The sequence below is a fragment of the Ciconia boyciana genome, chromosome 5, assembly GCF_034638445.1.
Source record: "Ciconia boyciana chromosome 5, ASM3463844v1, whole genome shotgun sequence".
NCBI lineage: Eukaryota > Metazoa > Chordata > Aves > Ciconiiformes > Ciconiidae > Ciconia > Ciconia boyciana.
In genome coordinates, this window is record NC_132938.1 from 29401234 (window position 1) to 29420371 (window position 19138).

The 19138-nt window shown below is 39.3% G+C and overlaps 1 protein-coding gene across 2 annotated transcripts in view; it reads left to right on the top strand.

Moving 5' to 3' along the window:
• The window catches only part of GABRB1 (gamma-aminobutyric acid type A receptor subunit beta1), a 130984-nt gene that overhangs the window by 62440 nt on the left and 49406 nt on the right, over positions 1-19138 (top strand). For both annotated transcript variants that reach the window (XM_072861821.1, XM_072861823.1), the window contains exon 4: positions 7498-7718. In XM_072861821.1, the coding sequence (XP_072717922.1) occupies positions 7498-7718 (221 nt within the window). The remainder of the gene's footprint in view (positions 1-7497; positions 7719-19138) is intronic.

Below are 19138 nucleotides of genomic sequence, written 5' to 3' on the forward strand. Positions count from 1 at the left end.
GTTGGGGTTTTTTGGCAAAAAAACTCACTTTCAGCTGACTCACAGAGAGAATTATCCAAGAGAAAACATGTTTGTCTCTTATTGCTGTCTACATTTGCTCCTAAAAGATGTGTCTAGGCATGGATTAACATCTGTTGGTCTGTGGACTACTTGCCAGTAAGAAGCTTTTCTCTTCTTTTGTTTTCCCTTCAGTTGTTCTTTATTCAACCCCAGGTGCTCTCACTGGAGCCAAAATATAAAGAACGCTTATTTGCTGCCTGTAAAAATATATGCACTCATTGAATACAGTTACTCTATATGCCAGTACACTTGTATTTGTTCACCCCAGCATTCATCGTAATGCCATCTTACTTAAGCACATATATGTCCTGTGCCATGTTTCCTATTCTCCACCCCTCCCCTCAAGCATGTTTATGTCAGTATTACCCTCTATATAGAAAAGATTACCAGCTTCAAAAGCAAAACAGAATAGCGTGGGACTAGATATCATTCCTTGTTTCCTACAGGTACTAAAAGCAGTTCATTCATCTTTCAAGGAATATGAATCATACCATGGACATGTTCCGATTCTTATGCCGGCAATTAGCATAGCCACTTAAGACAGACACAGTATTAATTTGCACTGTGAGCAATGTTATACTGGTGCATCTCATTGCTACCCCAGACAGTGGGCTATGTGGCTGGAAGTTTGAAGTGGAGCTGGGAATGCTATAGTGGTTTTCAAGCTTTCTTAAAGGAGCTTCAAGCATGCAGTGAGAATAATAACATATCTGTAAGCCTACCTTACCTGCTACCTTACTTTCCTGCTAAATTTAGCTAAGTCCGCTCCTAATCAAAGCAATCCATATTAGTATTTAATACCTCATCTCTTTGCTTCCTATACAAAGAGCAAGAGGCACATTCAGGCCTCCCAGGTCAGCAAAGCTCAAATAAGAGGAGAAAAAAAAAAGCAGAGGGCAAGGCAATGGGATATTGATCCAAAGTACAGAAGTCTTTACTCTTCATCCCAAGAGGCAAAGTAGAACATACAAGATAGAGGAGGGTAAAATCCCAATTCTATGTTGAATAATGCCAAACCAATGGAACACAACTATCATAACAACCCATTTAAATGTCAGAAGCAGTAATAAATACTTCTGCTAAGTAGTATTACTAAAACACTGAACAAAATGCAACAAAATAAATAGTCTACTGCTGTAACTGAGAAATGTTTTGCCTTTTGGTTTGCTTTTTCAGTAATGATTGAAGACATTGGATGTAATTCCAATCCTATTGCAGTTAAGGGGACTTCTGCCTTGACTGCAAAGAGTAATATTGGATCCCAATACGATAATGATGAGCATCTTCATTTCTAACATGCTACACTTGTAATGAGTCTAATCTTGTTCCTGGCTGTGCTTTGAGCAATAAAGAGCATCATCATTACAGCTATGCGGACTCCTGCCAGATCTCTGCTTCTTTCTGCGAGACACGACTGTGATGCCACATACTTAATTTAATTGTGAAGTTATAAATGCCAACAAGGTTTATGAAACATTTCTCTGGAGAATTATCAGCACATTTGAAAAACAATAATGCAAGGCACTTCACTAGCAACTAGAGCTACCAACTGGATCAAACAAAATAACAATACCTTGCACAACTTTTTCTCCTACAGAAATCTTACATCTACAAATGATTTGCAATTTTGTGACAGAAAACATAATTTCTGCAAAACTGAAGCTTGCTGTGGGAAAATTCTGATTCCATTAAAAAAAACCAAAGAGCTTCTCTCAGGAAAATAGAAGGGTTTTATTCTATTGTCCTGGAGTCAATGGAGCTTCCTATCTTGTTTCCCCTGACAGAAGTGTAGTTCACAAGAACCACAGCCTCCTGTGAACCAGGCCAATGCACTGAATAATTTGAGTACACGCTCCTTGCCCCCTCCTCCCACTGCTTTGGACAGAAGAGGGGAGCTGGATAACATATGCTGCCTTAGTCTTCATTGAAAACAAAACCAAAAGGAACACTGAACTATGTCCTTAGAAAGAAAGGCAAATACAACTGATCCACTAGCGCACATCCCTAGCTCCTTGGCTTCCTTGCTTGGCTGGACTGCAGACTTAATGAAGCAGTGTAGCTGCCCTGACATTTTTAGAAAAGAGCATGAGTAGAACCAGTATTTTCTTCCACCGTAATTTGGGTTAAAGTGTTTTCCCCTAATTTCTGTGCAGTATCTGGAATCGAGCACCAACTGTATATGGGAAATTATACAGGATTTAAAAAAAAAAACAAAACAAAGCAACAAACAAGAAAAAAAAACCAACACCCAAAAAACACACCAAAAAAATCCAAACCCACACCCAAAAAACTACCTCACCATTTGCATTCTCTTATCTTAGAATAGCTCTTTTGTAGGTGAGGGTATAGATCTTCTCTAGGAGAGAAGGCTAAGATAGGACAGCTGTCTTCCAAGACAGGACAGCTAACTGTTGCTAAACAAATGCTAACAGCTTCTTCTGATGCATTAGCATGCTTACAACATACGAATGAGTATACTTTTTTACAATTTGCAAATTCAGCACTTACCATGGTCTCAAAACTCTGCCCTTCCTATTCTTGTTAGTATCAGACAAACGTGGAAAATAATCTTCCCCAATTAATAACAGCTTGCAGTCACAGCAGGATTTACATATATTGCTGTTCTACATTTATAGCCTTATTGCAGTCAATATTAGTATTCTGATCATCACTCCATATTTAATTTTAAATTGCAATTTCAGTTATGTTTGTCTTTATTAAGTTATAGTATATTTGAATTGCATTGCATCTAATTTTCTGTGATGCTGCCAGATATTTAATTATTGGATGGTTCCTGAGGATATCATTTAAGTTTAAGATCGTTTGGGCGTACAGGATGCATCCCACAACTATGGATATACACTGTTATCTATTAAAAGTATGACACTGATGTGCTTTATGTATTTGTTTTGCTGCACAGTGCCTTCATGTGCAAACTCATATAGGAGATCTAACATTTGATATTGAATTGACCTAGAACAGCTAAATATTCACAAAATATTCTTCCACTTACTAACTTTTGCTAAGAACTGCATCCATATTGTTACTTTTTAGCTGGTAAGACTCATAGAGTGTGCTTTGATATTCAGTTATTACTTATATCACAATGTGCTAAGCTGTTTTTCAATACATGAAACAATAACAGAACTTAGATTGAGGCCACCTTGGAAAGAGGGAAAACACAAAAGGTCTTTTTAGATCACAAAGCTGAACATTGCAAGTTAAAAGATGCCCCATTTTCCCCTTAAAACATGTATGTCTGGAATTTGTGAAAGACAAAGCAACTGCCAGTACAGCAGACATGTAAATCATCTTTTATTCCAGAGTCCTTAATTCAGCTGATAAGCGTTGGTGAAGTACCAGTTCTGTGTCTCCCAGAAGGTTAGATTATCATATAACAATGTATTCCACATTATATTCTGCTGTGCTGAACTGGTAAACCACACAGTGGAAACTACCAGCAAGTCCAAACTATCTGTCTATTTTAATGCATCTTTACTGGTTTCAAAGAGCTACAGAGGTTTATCAGGAAAGAAAAATTCCTTTATTGCCCTTACATCATCTATAAATATTGCACAAAAAAAGATTAGGGAACCAAAAAATAGAAATAAAAAGGAAATTTAGTATTGTATGGGAACTCTCCGGTCTATTACTTACTGGAACTATAAATTGTTCTTCTACCTTCAAGTACAATATGCATCACCAGTCCATTCATTTTCTTTACTACAAGAAATTTATATCATCCAAGTGAACTGTGAAGCTTGGTACCAATATTTATTTATGAGACTATTTCTTAATCTGAATTTAAGCAATTTGCCATTTTAAGTAAAATAGGCTAGTTTCTCTTACTCACATTTTCACGGAGGACACATTATGTAGGACTAGCACGTAAGTATTTGTCTTAGCAACCTAATGCACCTTATTAAAACACTGTTTGATACACAGATTGGCTTGTATGTTATAGTACATACATATACACGCTCACTTACACAGTTCCAGTTTGATACAAAGAAATAAGAAATTTGCATGATTACTAAGAAAGGAAAAAAACCCCATCTCATTCTAACAAATCAGACTTCATCACACACAAAAACAACAACAAAAATCAACACACATCAAAACAACTTTATCATTGGTGCTCAGACATTTACCATTAGGAAGGTTGACTACGCCCTGGAAAAGCAGGGAGGCATCTGTGGAAAGCATAGACAGCTCAATTAAATCTACTGAAATTTCATGACTTTTCATCTGCATTACAGCTTTTTTTATTATTATAGAAAGTACAGTTAGGCAAAAAAAAATTCAGTGTGCTTCTAAAAAAAATTCATTTTTTTTAAAACAAGTCATTTAAAAGAACAGTTATCTGCAGAAATAGATCCTCTTTTTTAATTTTACATTGGGCCCTGCTTTTTTAACTCATGATTAGAAATTCTTAAATACAAGAGTTAAACGTAGTCTGATTTATTTTCATATCTAGATTGATGCTTGAGATCTTGGGAAGCTGTCACAAAAAGCTAAAAAAATTCTGCAGCCAATTACCACTACAGATATGAAAGATTCAGAAGTTATTCATACACTCTAGAGCTTGAAACCACAAAATCTCCAGGAAATTTTACAGGGTGGAAGGCAAGTAGTCATTAAATTTTCAATTCATTCACACCACTGTAAAATATAAAAAAATAATACAAAGACCTCTAAGATGTGGCTAGCCATATAGTTTGCCAGCATTTCATTCTTCACTGATGAAATATGAGAATGGTAAGGCTGTATTCCATTAAAAAAATTACAAAACATATAACTACATAATTTGGGTTATTATAGCTCAGATAAAGGTTATTTTAATGAAAAGCAAATGTTAACTATGCTTCTAAAAATAAGAACTTACAGCAACAGGGACTCTCACAATCATGACATACGACTCTTCCATTTTCCTCATTAAAATATTGAATGAGTAACACCCCCATGTTCTGGGGAATGGAAAAAATAGATCATTCTTTCTGAGTTAAGAAACACTGAGATTCCTTTAGGATGAAGCTCAGATTTTTTTCTCCCCATTAACACTTGTTGGCTTGCCACTACTATGTACTGGTACATAGTATAGCACAATTGCAGGGCAGAGGATCACTCTCTCTACTGTAGTGTTACCAAGAGCAGTATTCTGTATATAGCACAGCTGGATGAAATAAAATTTCTAAAGCAGACTATGATGCTAAAAATAGCAACTAATTGTCTTCTACTAGCCATAGCCAAGAAACAGAATTTCTTTTTTTTCCACCAGATCACATCCTTTAAGATCTCCTGTAGCTTACCTTGGCTATTTTTCTCTCTTGGCTGAGCTTTGAGAATCATCGCATAGGCACCACTCTCAATTGTTAGGTTTTTTCCAGGATGGCATGACAGTTTTACAAAAGCAGCTTTAAGACCTAGTGAAAATATAAAGGAAAGCAGGAAGGAAGAAAATATAATTGGAATTTCTGTTCCATCTGTGCTGCAGTCTGCATAGGCTCTGCCGAATCAGGCAGGAGGTGTAGAGGATACCAAGCGAAGCACTGAGCACTGAGGATTTAACTTGTATCAGCCATTATGAAAGCTTTTCTACCTAAAGTTGCTTGAAATAGGACAGGCTAGAAAACAGATACAGCATATGAAAACTGCACCAGGATAGTGATTCCCCCCCCCCCCCCCCCCCGCCATCCAATTCCCATCTGGTCTGTGGGTCTGTATACGCATAAGAGGAACAAAGGGCAGGGATTTAACTTCTCTTTAAGTGTCTGCTTCCAACCCAACTCTATTCAAATTGTACATTCAAAAACTTGCCTCCTTGGGGTTTATGCTTCTCCATACCGCTATTTAAATTATAAATCACCTATTCAGCAGAGCACAGCATATGCCCCACTGCATTCCTTTGTAGTTCCAGGCTTGACCAGTGTGGTCTGAAAAGCAAAAGAAGCTGTCCTGACGTCCTCCTAGTTACCTGGGCCAGGAAAAAAATCTTATGTCTTCAGCATACCACCTCTTGGTTCTGTTGTGGGTAACCATAATCTCACAGGCCTGGGAAAGGGCATATCTATGAAATCTTTGCAAATCAGTGGTCAGAATGGATGCAATTGTCCTATTGTATATGACCACCAATCATCAAGTCATGGCATTTCCTCCATACAAAACAACCATTACAGGCTCAGGGCAAGCAAGAACAGTATTTTTGTTAACTTCTTTTACTGATGATAAGTCTATAGTTTATAGCTCTGCTAGATGCAACATTTCAGCCAGAAAGTCTTTCTGAAAGGTAACAACGCTGCTTTGATTTCATGGCAATGGTACAGTCTTAAGAAGCCACTGAAGATGAAGAGAGCAAATCACAGCATACAGCTCTTATTCTCTATTTCTTAAAAAATTACAGTCCAGACTAGGATTTGTGAGAATGACAGAGGTAAGGCTTTCCCTCACATAAAAGAATATCTTACCCCTAACCATTTTTTTCAATAATATCTGCAATTTTGCTGCACTTCTGTTAAGACATGTGACAACATGACCTGCCACTTGAAAAGGGGGCTGGGGGAGGAGATGAGGAAAACTAATACTCCACATACTGCTGTTCCAGTCATCTTTTAAGAACTCCATCAGCTACAAAGTACATGGGCTTTTCCACTTTAAAAAATTGACTACCTTTAAAATCACCAAATTCCCAGAAAGACAGACACAAGAGAGTAAATCAGACCAGAAGCCTTTTAGAACAATTTCTTTTCAGACTAAGTGAAAGCTGAAGGACTGCATAAATGGTATTTCACCTAAGCCACAACACGATAGTCAAGAGATGACGTTCGTTTTCTAAGCGGTAATATTTGCCAAGGACAGAAAGCACCACATTCCCCAGCCTGAGATGAGATGTGCCCAGCTATCCAAGGTCATTACATCTGGCACCTTCAGCAGATGCAGAATGGAAAGTTGTCCATTATACGTTCTGAGGTTGTATTTGCTCTTTCTCAGGAGGTCTAGGGACTGCTGGCCTTTCTGGATTGTGGGGGAATCTTTCAGGACAAAGACAGGGAATATCAGGAGTGTCCTCAATGGCATAAAATGCTATTTGGCTGAGGTCATCTAAGCTCTGCTCTTTCCATATTAAAGAAAACCTATCAAAAACCATGCAAGTGTGATGCACAGACTGGAGACCCAGATGTACCATGTATTCCCTCTGGCTCAAGAGGTTTTGAAAGCCCGTGGCTGGGGGTAGTCACTGCCATTGGTGAGTAGCGTGAAGTTTGACATTAACACAAACAGGCCAAGACTTACAATCATGGTTAATGACAACAACATCTTAATGATCCTTAAGTTTCCTATTGCTAGTGATATTCAGTTACTGAAAATTATCTAAAAATAAACTTCTGTTAAGTGAATCAGTATGCAAAATACAAAAAGCCCTTCTTATTTCTTCCCTAGGACTACACCCTGACCATGTATTTCCAGCAGTCCTGGAGGGATAAAAGGCTCTCTTATTCTGGAATACCTTTGAACCTAACTCTGGACAACAGAGTGGCTGACCAGCTCTGGGTGCCGGACACGTATTTCCAAAATGACAAAAAGTCATTTGTCCATGGGGTGACAGTGAAAAACCGAATGATTCGACTCCATCCAGATGGGACAGTCCTTTATGGCCTACGGTATGTTGGGTTTTTTAATTGGATATACGGCTGTCCTTGCAGAATGCAAGTCGTGATTGGTAAGTGCAGGTAGTACCAATGCTGCTCTCCTCTCCTTTTTCCTGGTTTCTCAGTGCAGCTTTATGAGTCAGCAAATACTCCATCTAGGCCACCACAATACATCCAAGTATTTTCCTCAGGGCATCAAAGCTACCTTTAACAGCTATAGCCATAACTGACAAAGTCTAATGCCTCTGTTTCTTTCAGCTCTTCTGAGCATGTTAACACTACTACTGAGTTCTTTATTATGGTTCTCACCTGGTAATCAGTCATCGCTTAGACAAACACTTCCTTCCCTCTGAAATTCTCCGGCAGTTCTTCAGAACAATGTAAAATATAAAATTGGGAGTCATCTGAAGAAATGTGACCAGCATTTGGTAGGGAATAAAAAGAGGACATTTGAAAATTTACATGAATTAAGGATTATCTATACATCCGACTACAGGTTTTCTTTAATCTGCCTTGATTTATCACTGCCTCTTCGCACCACAACTGCTTCTTCACATGGTGCAACCCATGTTCACCCCATAGATAAAAATATATTCTAAAATCTGAACAGGCACAATCTAATGATAAGGTACACAAATGTAAAATTAAAACTAAACCAAGTTATTTGTTATGTTGAGGTTGCTGCAGAACCTGAGTAGGCTTTGCATGATCTTTGAAGTTAAGGTAGCTTTGCTTGGAAAAAAAAACATCGCCTGCTTGAAACAACCTTTGATCACCATTATCATTCAACGGTGAAAATAAAGTCCAGAGAACATAAACCTGAAAGCATACTTCAGTTAATCAGAAAAAAAAAATTATAAAGCCTAGTTAAAATACCTCAAAATGGTACCTAAGATGGGACTGGAAAAAAAAAAAAAAAAAAAAACACACACAAAAAACCCCCAACAAACTGCTGCAGCAATTCAAGATGAAAGTAATATTTGGGGAAAGATAACCTAGAGCTTGTCAAAAATAAAAGTTTGAAATAACCTCTTAGCCTATAAAAACATAACCTTTTAAAATACAACACTACCCATGCACTCAGAAAAAGCCTTCCAATCCATCAATTCAACCTTCACAAGAAACAAAAAATCATTTAAAAATTATTCTTTTGGTTCATTGTAAGTTTTCTTTTGAACTTGTCAGATTCGCAGGCAGTGCATCAGTCGCTACCAAGGACCACACAGGCACTTTGCTACAGCCAGATCTGTTCTGGTACAGAAAAACTGCTACTTCAGTTGTGAAAAAGAAAACAAGGAACCCAAGAGGAAAGAGCTGATAGACTACAGGCTGTCATTATTGTCTGCTAAACAGAGCATTTGAAAAATACATCTTTCCCATTGCCTTCAGACCTCCTACAGTTCTCTTTAATCAAACTGACTCCTGAAAATCAGCTTAGCAGGGCAGTTATCGTTAGAGGACTTTTTGGCCTGAGAACTTTTCAAAATATTTCTTTTTTTTTTTTAATGGCCAGAAACTAAATCTATTCACATTCCAGGATTTGCACAGTGAGAGTCAGTCCAGAGGAGGGCCACGAAGGTGATCAGAGGGCTGGAGCACCTCTCCTATGAAGACAGGCTGAGAGAGTTGCAGTTGTTCAGCCTGGAGAAGAGAAGGCTGCAGGGAGACCTCATAGCAGCCTTCCAGTACCTGAAGGGGGCCTCCAAGAAAGCTGGGGAGGAACTTTTTACAAAGGCATGTCGTGATAGGACAAGGGGTAATGGCTTTAAACTGAAAGAGGGTAGATTTAGATTAGATGTAAGGAAGAAATTCTTCACTATGAGGGTGGTGAGGCACTGGAACAGGTTGCCCTGAGAAGTTGTGGATGCCCCATCCCTGCAAGTATTCAAGACCAGGTTGCATGGGGCTTTGAGCAACCTGGTCTAGTGGAAGGTGTCCCTGCCCATGGCAGGCGGGTTGGAACTAGATGATCTTTAAGGTCCCTTCCAACCCAAACCATTCTATGATGCTATGAAGAATGTGCATTAGAGCCAAGTAGTCCCTCACAAGCAGTTGTATACAATATAAACTACACCTAGAAATGTATGCCATGCACGGACTTCCATACACATGCCATACATCTGATATCAATTACTGTCTTCTGCAGAGGTAGCAAAAGAAGCTGTGACACATCTGGTGAACTTGCTGCAAGTCCTCTTCATCCACATGCTTCCACGTGCTTCATCCACAAAGCACCAGCCTGGCTGAGAAGTTGTGACCCTGCCTGAGCATAATGCCTGTGCTCTTCCTCTCAGAGGTGCTCAGGCAAACCTCCAATGCAACAGCAAAGATGGTCACCTTCACATAACAAGGTTGCTAGTTCATATGATTAAATAACCATTCACATTTGAATGGTTAAGCAGCAGCTCTGCAACTTAATACCCCATCCAATATCTCACTGCTCTCGGTGGGAAAACCACACAAAACAAACAGAAAAAACCCACACTAATATAAAGGGCAATCTATATTCCACACACTTGCACTCTAGCACTGGGCGATTCCCTTCTCCTCCCTTACCCTTGCCTCATGCCTTTAGTGCACGCTGGCACAGGGGCAACCTGGGGCTCTCACAGGCTTCTGGGCTTCCCCACCTTCTCTCCCCAGAGAAGGCAGCAGGGGCTCAGGGTGTATCAGGGCCAAATATTGCCAGATGTGCCCATCTCCACCAACAGCTTTGTCATCGCCAAACACATGCAGAAAGAGATGCTCAGCTGTCAGGTCTTTTTCACAGATCAAGCTGATGTGCCATGTTTTCTCCAAGGAAAAGGCAGCTGTTTAGACACATCTGGTGAGCAGACTTTGGGCTGCCAGCGAAAACATCCCTATCCCACAAGAAAGTGTCCCCATCCCACAAGAAAGATCTGATCAAAGACAAAGATAACAAATGAACAGAAGAAAGAATGAAGTTAAGAGACACTGAAACAGGTTTCATACAACAGATGGCAATTATTGCACTAAGTTTGCATCTATTAGTGGTCACTTTCTTCATGGTAATAAATATGCTTCTGTCAGCCTATAGATTACCTTTAGATCATACAAACAGCAATTTCTTCATATACCAGATGACACATATGCCTTATAAGAAATAAAACAGAAGAAAACACTGCAGAAAGTGTTCTTACGTAAAATTCAGCATTGCCTGTTAGAAATTTGAGTACAGCTCCAATCTTAGTCTCACGAGTAAAGAAGAAACTTTGCAACATACCAGCTTGCATTTAGCTTCTATGCAGTAGAGAGCATAAAGACAGTATCACCAAACCTCTCACAGAGGTGCTGTGACCTGCGAGTTCCACTTTCATTACTGAAGACAGAGCATTGGCCTGGCATGACTTGAACAAGACAGACGACACCAATTACGCTGCAGACCAGGGCCTGAGCTCCCAGCAAATTAGGCAGGGTCTTAAACCATCTCTCAAGCATGATTTAAATGCTTGCTTTCTGCCATGCCTCCTATTCCCCACATACATTTTCTATTTTCGGTCCAGAGTTAAATGTTTCTTTTCAGGCTCAGATATGAAATTTTAGTGGCTTCTTTAAACAGGAACTAGAACAATCACAGCAGCTCTAAATAACCTGCTTTGCTTACATCCATGTACTTGGCAGTTTGGCATTGATGCAATGTTCAGTCTCAACCAAGCTGAGGAAGAATAAACCAAGGTTAATAATCTGGCTTTACAGATGAATAAACAAGGGAAACATGCACCGAATACACTGAACTGGTTTTAGATCATATAACAAAGCATTATCACTTCAGTATGTCTCCATTATAGTATTATTTCTATGATGAAAGAAACAGTCCCTTCAGCTATTTTTCCAGTAACTTTCAGCTGCTATATCCCCACAGTTTAGAGAATGATGTGTGCATATAAACTTGTACAGACACAGAATAGTCCTAAAATTTCAGCCCTCTAAAATTGTGCATTGCTGATGTGTCTCTTACTGTAAATGCTGCTTCTGCTAATTATTCACAGTAATGAATACGTAACATTACTAACCAAATACCTCTTTCATCCTGTTGCCCAAGCAAGTAAACACACATAAACATCTTTATCTCCACATTAATATTTCCACTGAATTCCATTTCAAATATACCAGAGAAGTTGAGTGTCACTGTTAAGTATTATGTACCTGAAGTGCTCGATTCTTCAGTTTCTATCAAGTACTCCCACCAGCAGCTATTATTATTTCCTGTGGTGTAGCCACCTGCTTCCTAAGAGAAGGGAAAAAATCCCTTTGAGTCAATGTGCAAACCGGCAGCACCGTGTGGCTCGTGTCTGAGACAGCTCTAGCCTGGTCCCAGTACAGCTGGTAAAATACTGGATTCTTCCTTATTTTTTCCCCATTTTTAGTAAGTCATCAGATCCCGTTAGCTATAAACCCTTTTGGCACTAGCAGTGTCTCTCATTACTTGTATTGCCTTTTCAGGCAAGATCCTCTAGAAATCTCTCCCAAAGCTCTAGACTCTCAAACCAACACAGGCTGTTGTTTCTTTTGCTTGTCCTTTCTCCCTCTTTCCTGGGTAAGATGCTAGAGGTATAACCTGTCTTTAAGATATTTAAGGAAACATTATTAATTTATTGTATTAAATTCCATATTCAAATTCTTATGTCATGGTGTCAAGAATAGAAGCTCTGATTTAAATCATCCTTTCCTAGTATTTTATGCCACCTCTTAATTCTCAGCATTTCACTAGCAGAACAATGACATCTTATTGCTTCCAAGATATCTGTTCTGTTATCATGCCATTGCCTCGAAATAAACATCAGCAGAATTTCATCTGGTGTGGTGAAAGAAGCATATCCTTCAAAAGTATTAGTTGTTCGGGAGTGCAACATACCTTCAGTGATACCTTTACACATATTTCCCTTCCTTCTGATGTTGATGGTTGGACTAGATGATCTTAGAGGTCTTTTCCAACCTTAATGATTCTATGATTCAGACACAAACCCATCTTTCATTAGAGCAGGGCTTCATTTATTTCAAGGCATATCGTGACAAGCATGCAAAGGTCTGGCTTGGAGCACCAACAACCTTTGGTTTTAGTGAGACCACTCATTTTTATACTGCTGCAGCAGAGGATGCCACTTTGCTAGGCACTGCTACAACTGCAAGGGGACAGGGATAAGGCTTATCTTTGCCTGCAACGTAAAGACTTACTTCACTACTTCTTACACAAAGAAGGTCTTCTATGATGTAAGCACTGTAAGAGACATCCATCTACCTCCAACCAATTCACAAATGTGAGTTGACCCATGCAACGCTGGATTTACTAACCACTTATTCCTGCAATATCCATGGAAGTCTATCTAGCATATCCTAAAGGTGGAATACAGGAAAAGCTATATTTAAAGGCAGAATGCTTTGGTTTTAAATATAATCTTAAAAGTAAATTCAAGTGTAAACTTCTCTTCTTCACTGTCTGTTTTGGTGATATGTCCGAGAGTTACTACAGAAATTTGCTAGTCAGGAGCTCACATCTTTTAATGCAGGGAAATTTCACTGCTTTTTGGACTGGTTTTGTATTGCCATGATTTGGGGCTGTGGAGTTTTGGTTTTCCTCCAAACACCTTCATGGGTTTGATTAAAGAGTCAGTTATTGGGTATGTTTGAGGACATCCCATCATGGCAACAAGCAGCCTGCTTATGCTGGTACTCAATAGATTGTCCTCACCTGTGTTACTAAGCAGCTCCAGCCAAAAAAAAAAAAAATTACTGCAATCCTTCTAAATGGTAAAAAAATGATGTCATCTAACTGAAATAAAAAGCTACTTTTTATTTCGCTCTACAGGAAAATACAGAGCAACTTATAAACCATTCTTTTATCAGATGATAGAGTAGTTTTGAAAATTATACAAAAAGCTATTGCTTCCATGTATCAATGCCAAAAGATTTAGCAGCGGGCTAAAAAAGAGAAGTGTTATCTTTAAAAAAAAGAGAAGTGTTATACTGGAGTAAAGAATCCAAGGAAGAGCAAGACTTTAGATCACAGCTGACACAGAAAACTTTCCTTTCTCCTACTTAGTGTTTTCATATGTGGTTACCTGGTATTAAGGCTCACAAGAACCAGTTTGGGACTTACTTTAAATTTTTGAAACCTGAAGATATACAAGAACTTTGCAAAAATAAGTCAATCAAATATTTGTCATTTCTTCCACATCCCAAAACATTTCAGTCACTGAGGGTCAGTTTTCAGGACTCACAGACAAACGAATACATCCCTCTGTACAGCTATTAGGAAGGGGTAGGGGTGAGGGGGGCAGTTCACACGTGCGTTGTGGATGCCAGTTCAGCCTGCCACAGGTCACACTGGGCCTGCTGCAAACTTTCTTCCAACAGACTACCCTTAAATGAGCAAACGTGCCTGACGGGCAGCCAGCATGGCCCCTAATCACAGGGGATGCACCACTAGGAGCATTTGTTTAACTCAGAAGGAAAAAAAGGAGAGGAAGAGGAGGACATGGCAGATTGATCCTGAGGCAGAAGGATTTTCTTCTTTGTCCCTCCTGCTGCTTGCAGGCTGTTCAAATTGTCTGTACCCCTCTGTCAATTCTACTGTCATCTCCCTTTCCTAGTCCTTAACCCAGTCCTTGGGCATGGTGTGGCTGGTGCAAGGAGATGAGTGAGCAATGACCAGTACCTAAACCCATGGGGAGAAAGCAGTTGGAACCAACAGTCTGTGCACAGAAGACAGCACGCATGGCCAAAATACAGGCTTCAATAGCTGTAGGAGAAAGAGCTACTCCTTACCCTTGGCAGTTACCAAAGGAAAAAAAGCACCAAAGTTAATTTATGCTCTCTCACGCTTGAGCAATGACTCCTCCAGCCTACTATAAAGTCAAAACAGAAAACATCTGTATTTGCCTGGGAGCCGCAGCACCATCAGTATGTGATGTTGCCATAAGCTAAAATGCATTTTCAGGATCGTTCTTACCATGTGCAAAACTGGTTAATTTGACACAGTCTGTCCCAGGTCACTTCCCACACCCTGCAGTTAATCTGACAGAGATTGCAAACTGGGTATAATACATTCTGAGAAAAAAAAGATAGATATATTTTATCATCTCAATACAGCTACAGTCTGCAATTTACTGCATGAAGCACAGTAGCACTCAAGCAGGCAGTGGCGTACTAAGATACAGGTTTTGGTGTCTGTCTTTTTTTTTATGTGGAGGCTGAGGGATGTTCTTGTTTAAATACTGCTGGAAGGAGGCAGTACAGGTGTAGTCTGTCTCATAGCTCTATGCAAGAACGGTGAAGGAGCGCCATGGAATGAGACACTCTCAGTATTACTCATTTTTAGTGAATGAGTGAGCAAATCTAACTGAAGAACAGTTATATACTCTAGTTGAGGGGAAGAAGTGTAGAACAAAATAAAAGAATCCTGCAGAAGTTGGATTTGCTTGCTTTGTTTTTCAGACGCAGAGAGAGATGTAATTATATTCAGACACCAAACAAAAAACCAGCAAGAATAAAGGAACTGTAACCTAGCCACTCCTAAGCTCACCACAAACAACCACTGCATAACTCTAGTTCAAGCAAAAAGTACTTTTCGATTTTTTTTTTAATGGTTGTCTCCTCCCCAGGCTGGGTGTCCCCTGCAAATATCTAACTTGCTAGCGGCAGCAACGTGGCAGCAGCAGCACAAAGCTCTACTCCTCCACTGGGCCTGTTGCATTTCACAAACATATTTTCAGGTCCAGCCAGACTTTTCTCCAGCTTAGATGTTGAAGCCCACATTTACACTCCCTGCTAGCTTAGCTGCACTCTCCTCTCCAGGTGTGAACACTTCTCCCCAAACCTGCCTCCTCCAGCTGCTCCCAGTACTCTTCACGCCCAGCCTGCAGTTTCTTATTCTCCTACTTAATGTACAAAGATTAGAAAGGACAGAGTGCTACAGAATGATAAGGATAATAAATCAGTGGGGGACCAGCACATTTAGTCTATTCGCTACATGAAGCTCAATTCATCATTGTTTTACTTCTCCAGTATTTAGTTGGGCACTGGTGGGAAACTCTACATACAGCACTGCTCTATACCCGACCCCGGAGGCTGCTGTGTACTTCACTGCTTAACGCCACAGCTGGAAATCGAAGAGACAATCTCAGTTCAGGCACCTCCTCATTCTGGAGTGGTTGGATTTGTACCTTTTATGCTATGTCCATGTAACACTGTATATACAGTGAAATGCAATCTCACCTTACTCACATTTGTTACACAAAATGTAACATAGCAATCAACACAGGGTTTTATCATTTCTTTAACATTGTTTGATGAAGAATACCTGAGACAGAGATCATTGTAGTAATTTATAACTGAAAGCACACAGCCAAAATTGAGGAAATTTAAGGCGAAAGTGAGTAGACCCCTTAAAACTTACGGGGCATGATTTATGTAGACCTTTACTACTGCAGGTAAACCAGAAAACCTGTAACTGCTTATGGGCTTCTGTGTGCAAACCAAAAATGCTGCTTCCAAAACACTGAGGTTTTATTCAATGTCAAGCACAAAATGGAGCCCGCAGGCTTGATAAAATGAAGTGGTAAATTGGTGGTTAATAAACAGCACAAATGGAAATGGACGACTCGAAGCTATAAGAGAAAGGAAGAAAGCTAGGGTCCTCTCTGGCTGCCAGGGCAGGGTAAGAAGTCCCAGGCATAACTCAGAGACAGCCTTGCTGTCTTCCTTCAGCACGAATGGCCTCACAAACTGCCACGGGGAAGCCACCAGCTGCTCATCCCAAAAAGAGGTGCTCTCCTCATCACTGACAGCACGCAAACTGAAATCCCTCCAGTGGCATGCACAGCAACTCTCCCCCCTCTTTCTCCCAGTAAACAGCCAACGTGGCAGAAACATGCAGCTCTGTGGGGAGCAACTGCTCAAACTCCTACTGAATCGTCACATAATTCCCTGTAATTTGATGTGGAACTTTTTCCTCCAGTTTCAGCCACCTTAATTTTTATTCCATTTTTACGTAGCAAACACAAGTACTTAACATGGACTCAGCTTTAAATATGTGAGCAGTGGCTCTTGTAATCGGTAGTTAAGTACATAAGCAGTCTGGTGGAGTCACAACAACTGGCTTCATGGGCTTGAATTTAAACACAAGCTTTAGATGCTGTAAGTGACTGTGGCTATCAAGTACAGCACTTTGAAGAACTGAATTATAAGCATTTTGTAGAGCAAAGCCCACTAGGCTTTATTCAAAGGCCACTTAATTCAAGCAGATTCTAGATCAAACTCAGATCACTGAAGTTATGTCACCTATTTAAATATATTAATATTGTCAAAATACTATTTAACCACATTAATGCTATCCAAAGAACAATAAAAAAATAATTAGACAACATTTAACAAATGTTTCATTTTAAAGCTGAAGGACACTGCAAAGTATGGATTACATATTTTCTATGCAGCACATCATCTTCTTACTGTCTTGGTATAAATTGGTTTTGGATTATTCTCTTATCGTCTATTTTACAGACTATGTTCTGCCTACTAAATCTGAGCAAGTCCTCCCTTTCTCTCATATCAGAAGTGCAAATGTCTTCCAATACTTTAGAATTACTACTCTGCCACTGGCAACCCAATCTGCATCCAAACTGCACTTCTGAATATAATGGTCTTTAATTTTTTTTACTATTTATTTATTTTAAAAGAACTCCATTCACATCAAAGCTCATCTCTAGTGTGTATACATAATGCTATTATTTATAGTTGCCTCAAACACATTGGGAGACAGAAATTAAGTAAAAATAAATTTAACGGCAGAGATGAACACTGAAGTACCATTGATCAAGAAGAATTTCAACTAAATTTATATACACTCTAAGAATCACTTCATCCAATAATAGCATAGACAATTTTTAATGAGTATTTCTTTCTTTACTTGCTTTTAGGGTGTAGGTATCAGACAAGAAGGGAGCTTTTGTATATTTACCAGCTCAGCTTTCTCCTCTCACAAACCATAAAAGCTCGTGCCTGATAACCTGTTAGGTGAACAGATATCTTATGATTGAGCAACCAGAAAGAAAATCCCCATAAGCTTTTCACAAGTGAGCTCCGTAACTCCTACCGTATCAGTGTGGCCAGTTGCACACCCACCCCTGCGGTCGAGCATATTTCATCTTCATACTCTAGAAGTTAGTGCTTGAGTTTGCATAACTTCATCATATTTGCTTTTTCCCTGAAATACTAGATCTTGAACACATTTCTTGCTGCTTATACTTTGCAAGGAACACCAAATGGACATATACAGTTACACTACTTGTATTTTTGAAAGAAAAAGGCTAAACCTTTTCTAAAAACCACTGCAATTTAACTTAGAGCTGGTATGTACTGTTAGCAGTACAGATTGTTTAGTATATGTTTTTATATAATGTGTATAACAAACAGGTACATAACAATAGAGATCTGTGCTGAATCCCAATATGCTAACATACTTAAGCAGTGCATTTTGTATCAGCATACATTTGGTACATACCACAGTACATGTGTTTTCCAGGTCTTGAAGTTCATTAAAAAGACATTTAATAAAAAGCAAATCCATTTTCCTCTAATAATAAAAATTTAAAAGGGACAGTAATTAAAGTTGTACTGTGCTGCAGATTTCCAATTTGCATGCTATTAATTTTGAGCATGCCAAGAACAATTATTATTGAGGGAGAAAATGTAAGTTCTTAGCTGCTCAAAACCAACCTCACTCTCATTTCATTTATATTGATGTTGATCAGTGACATCAGTGAAGTACCTGTTCAACCAAAATCAGAGGGGTGGGGGGCGAGATGCAAATCTGTACCTTTTCTATGCAATAAAGGTATCAGGCAGGTAAATTAAGGTCCTAGGGGATGCAGCAAATATTTTACCAGACCTGCACCAAATTGATGAATGTACTTAGATCCACAGGAGGGAGGAGTCTTGATTTAAGTATTCTCTCTAAGAGAGAAGAACTGTCCTAATGAACACTACCTTAAAGCTGCTGAAATCCTGAACAAATGCTGGGACAGCCCATTCACTAATGACACACAAAGTGAAAAAGGAAAATTAGTAAAAGGTGCCAGGTTGTGGAGTCTGCTCCTTCTCAGAGACATCCCCTTTGCTCACAAAGCTCACAGCCATCAGGCCGTACCTGCTCTGTGCCACACCACGCAGAAGGCTGCTCGTACCATATCAAGTATTTAAGGGTATCAGCATCAAAAGCAACCCTGCCTTGATTAATTCACTAAGGCAATCAAACACAGTGTTTTTAAGTAATTTCGAGACAGATTAAGAACTGTTTTTTTGAGTACAATGCTGAGATACAAATAATAATGCTTTAAAAAAAAAAAATGTTTTCAGGCAATGTATTTTCTCCTTAACCCTCGCTCTTCTACAAATATCTCCACTTAAAAGAAAAA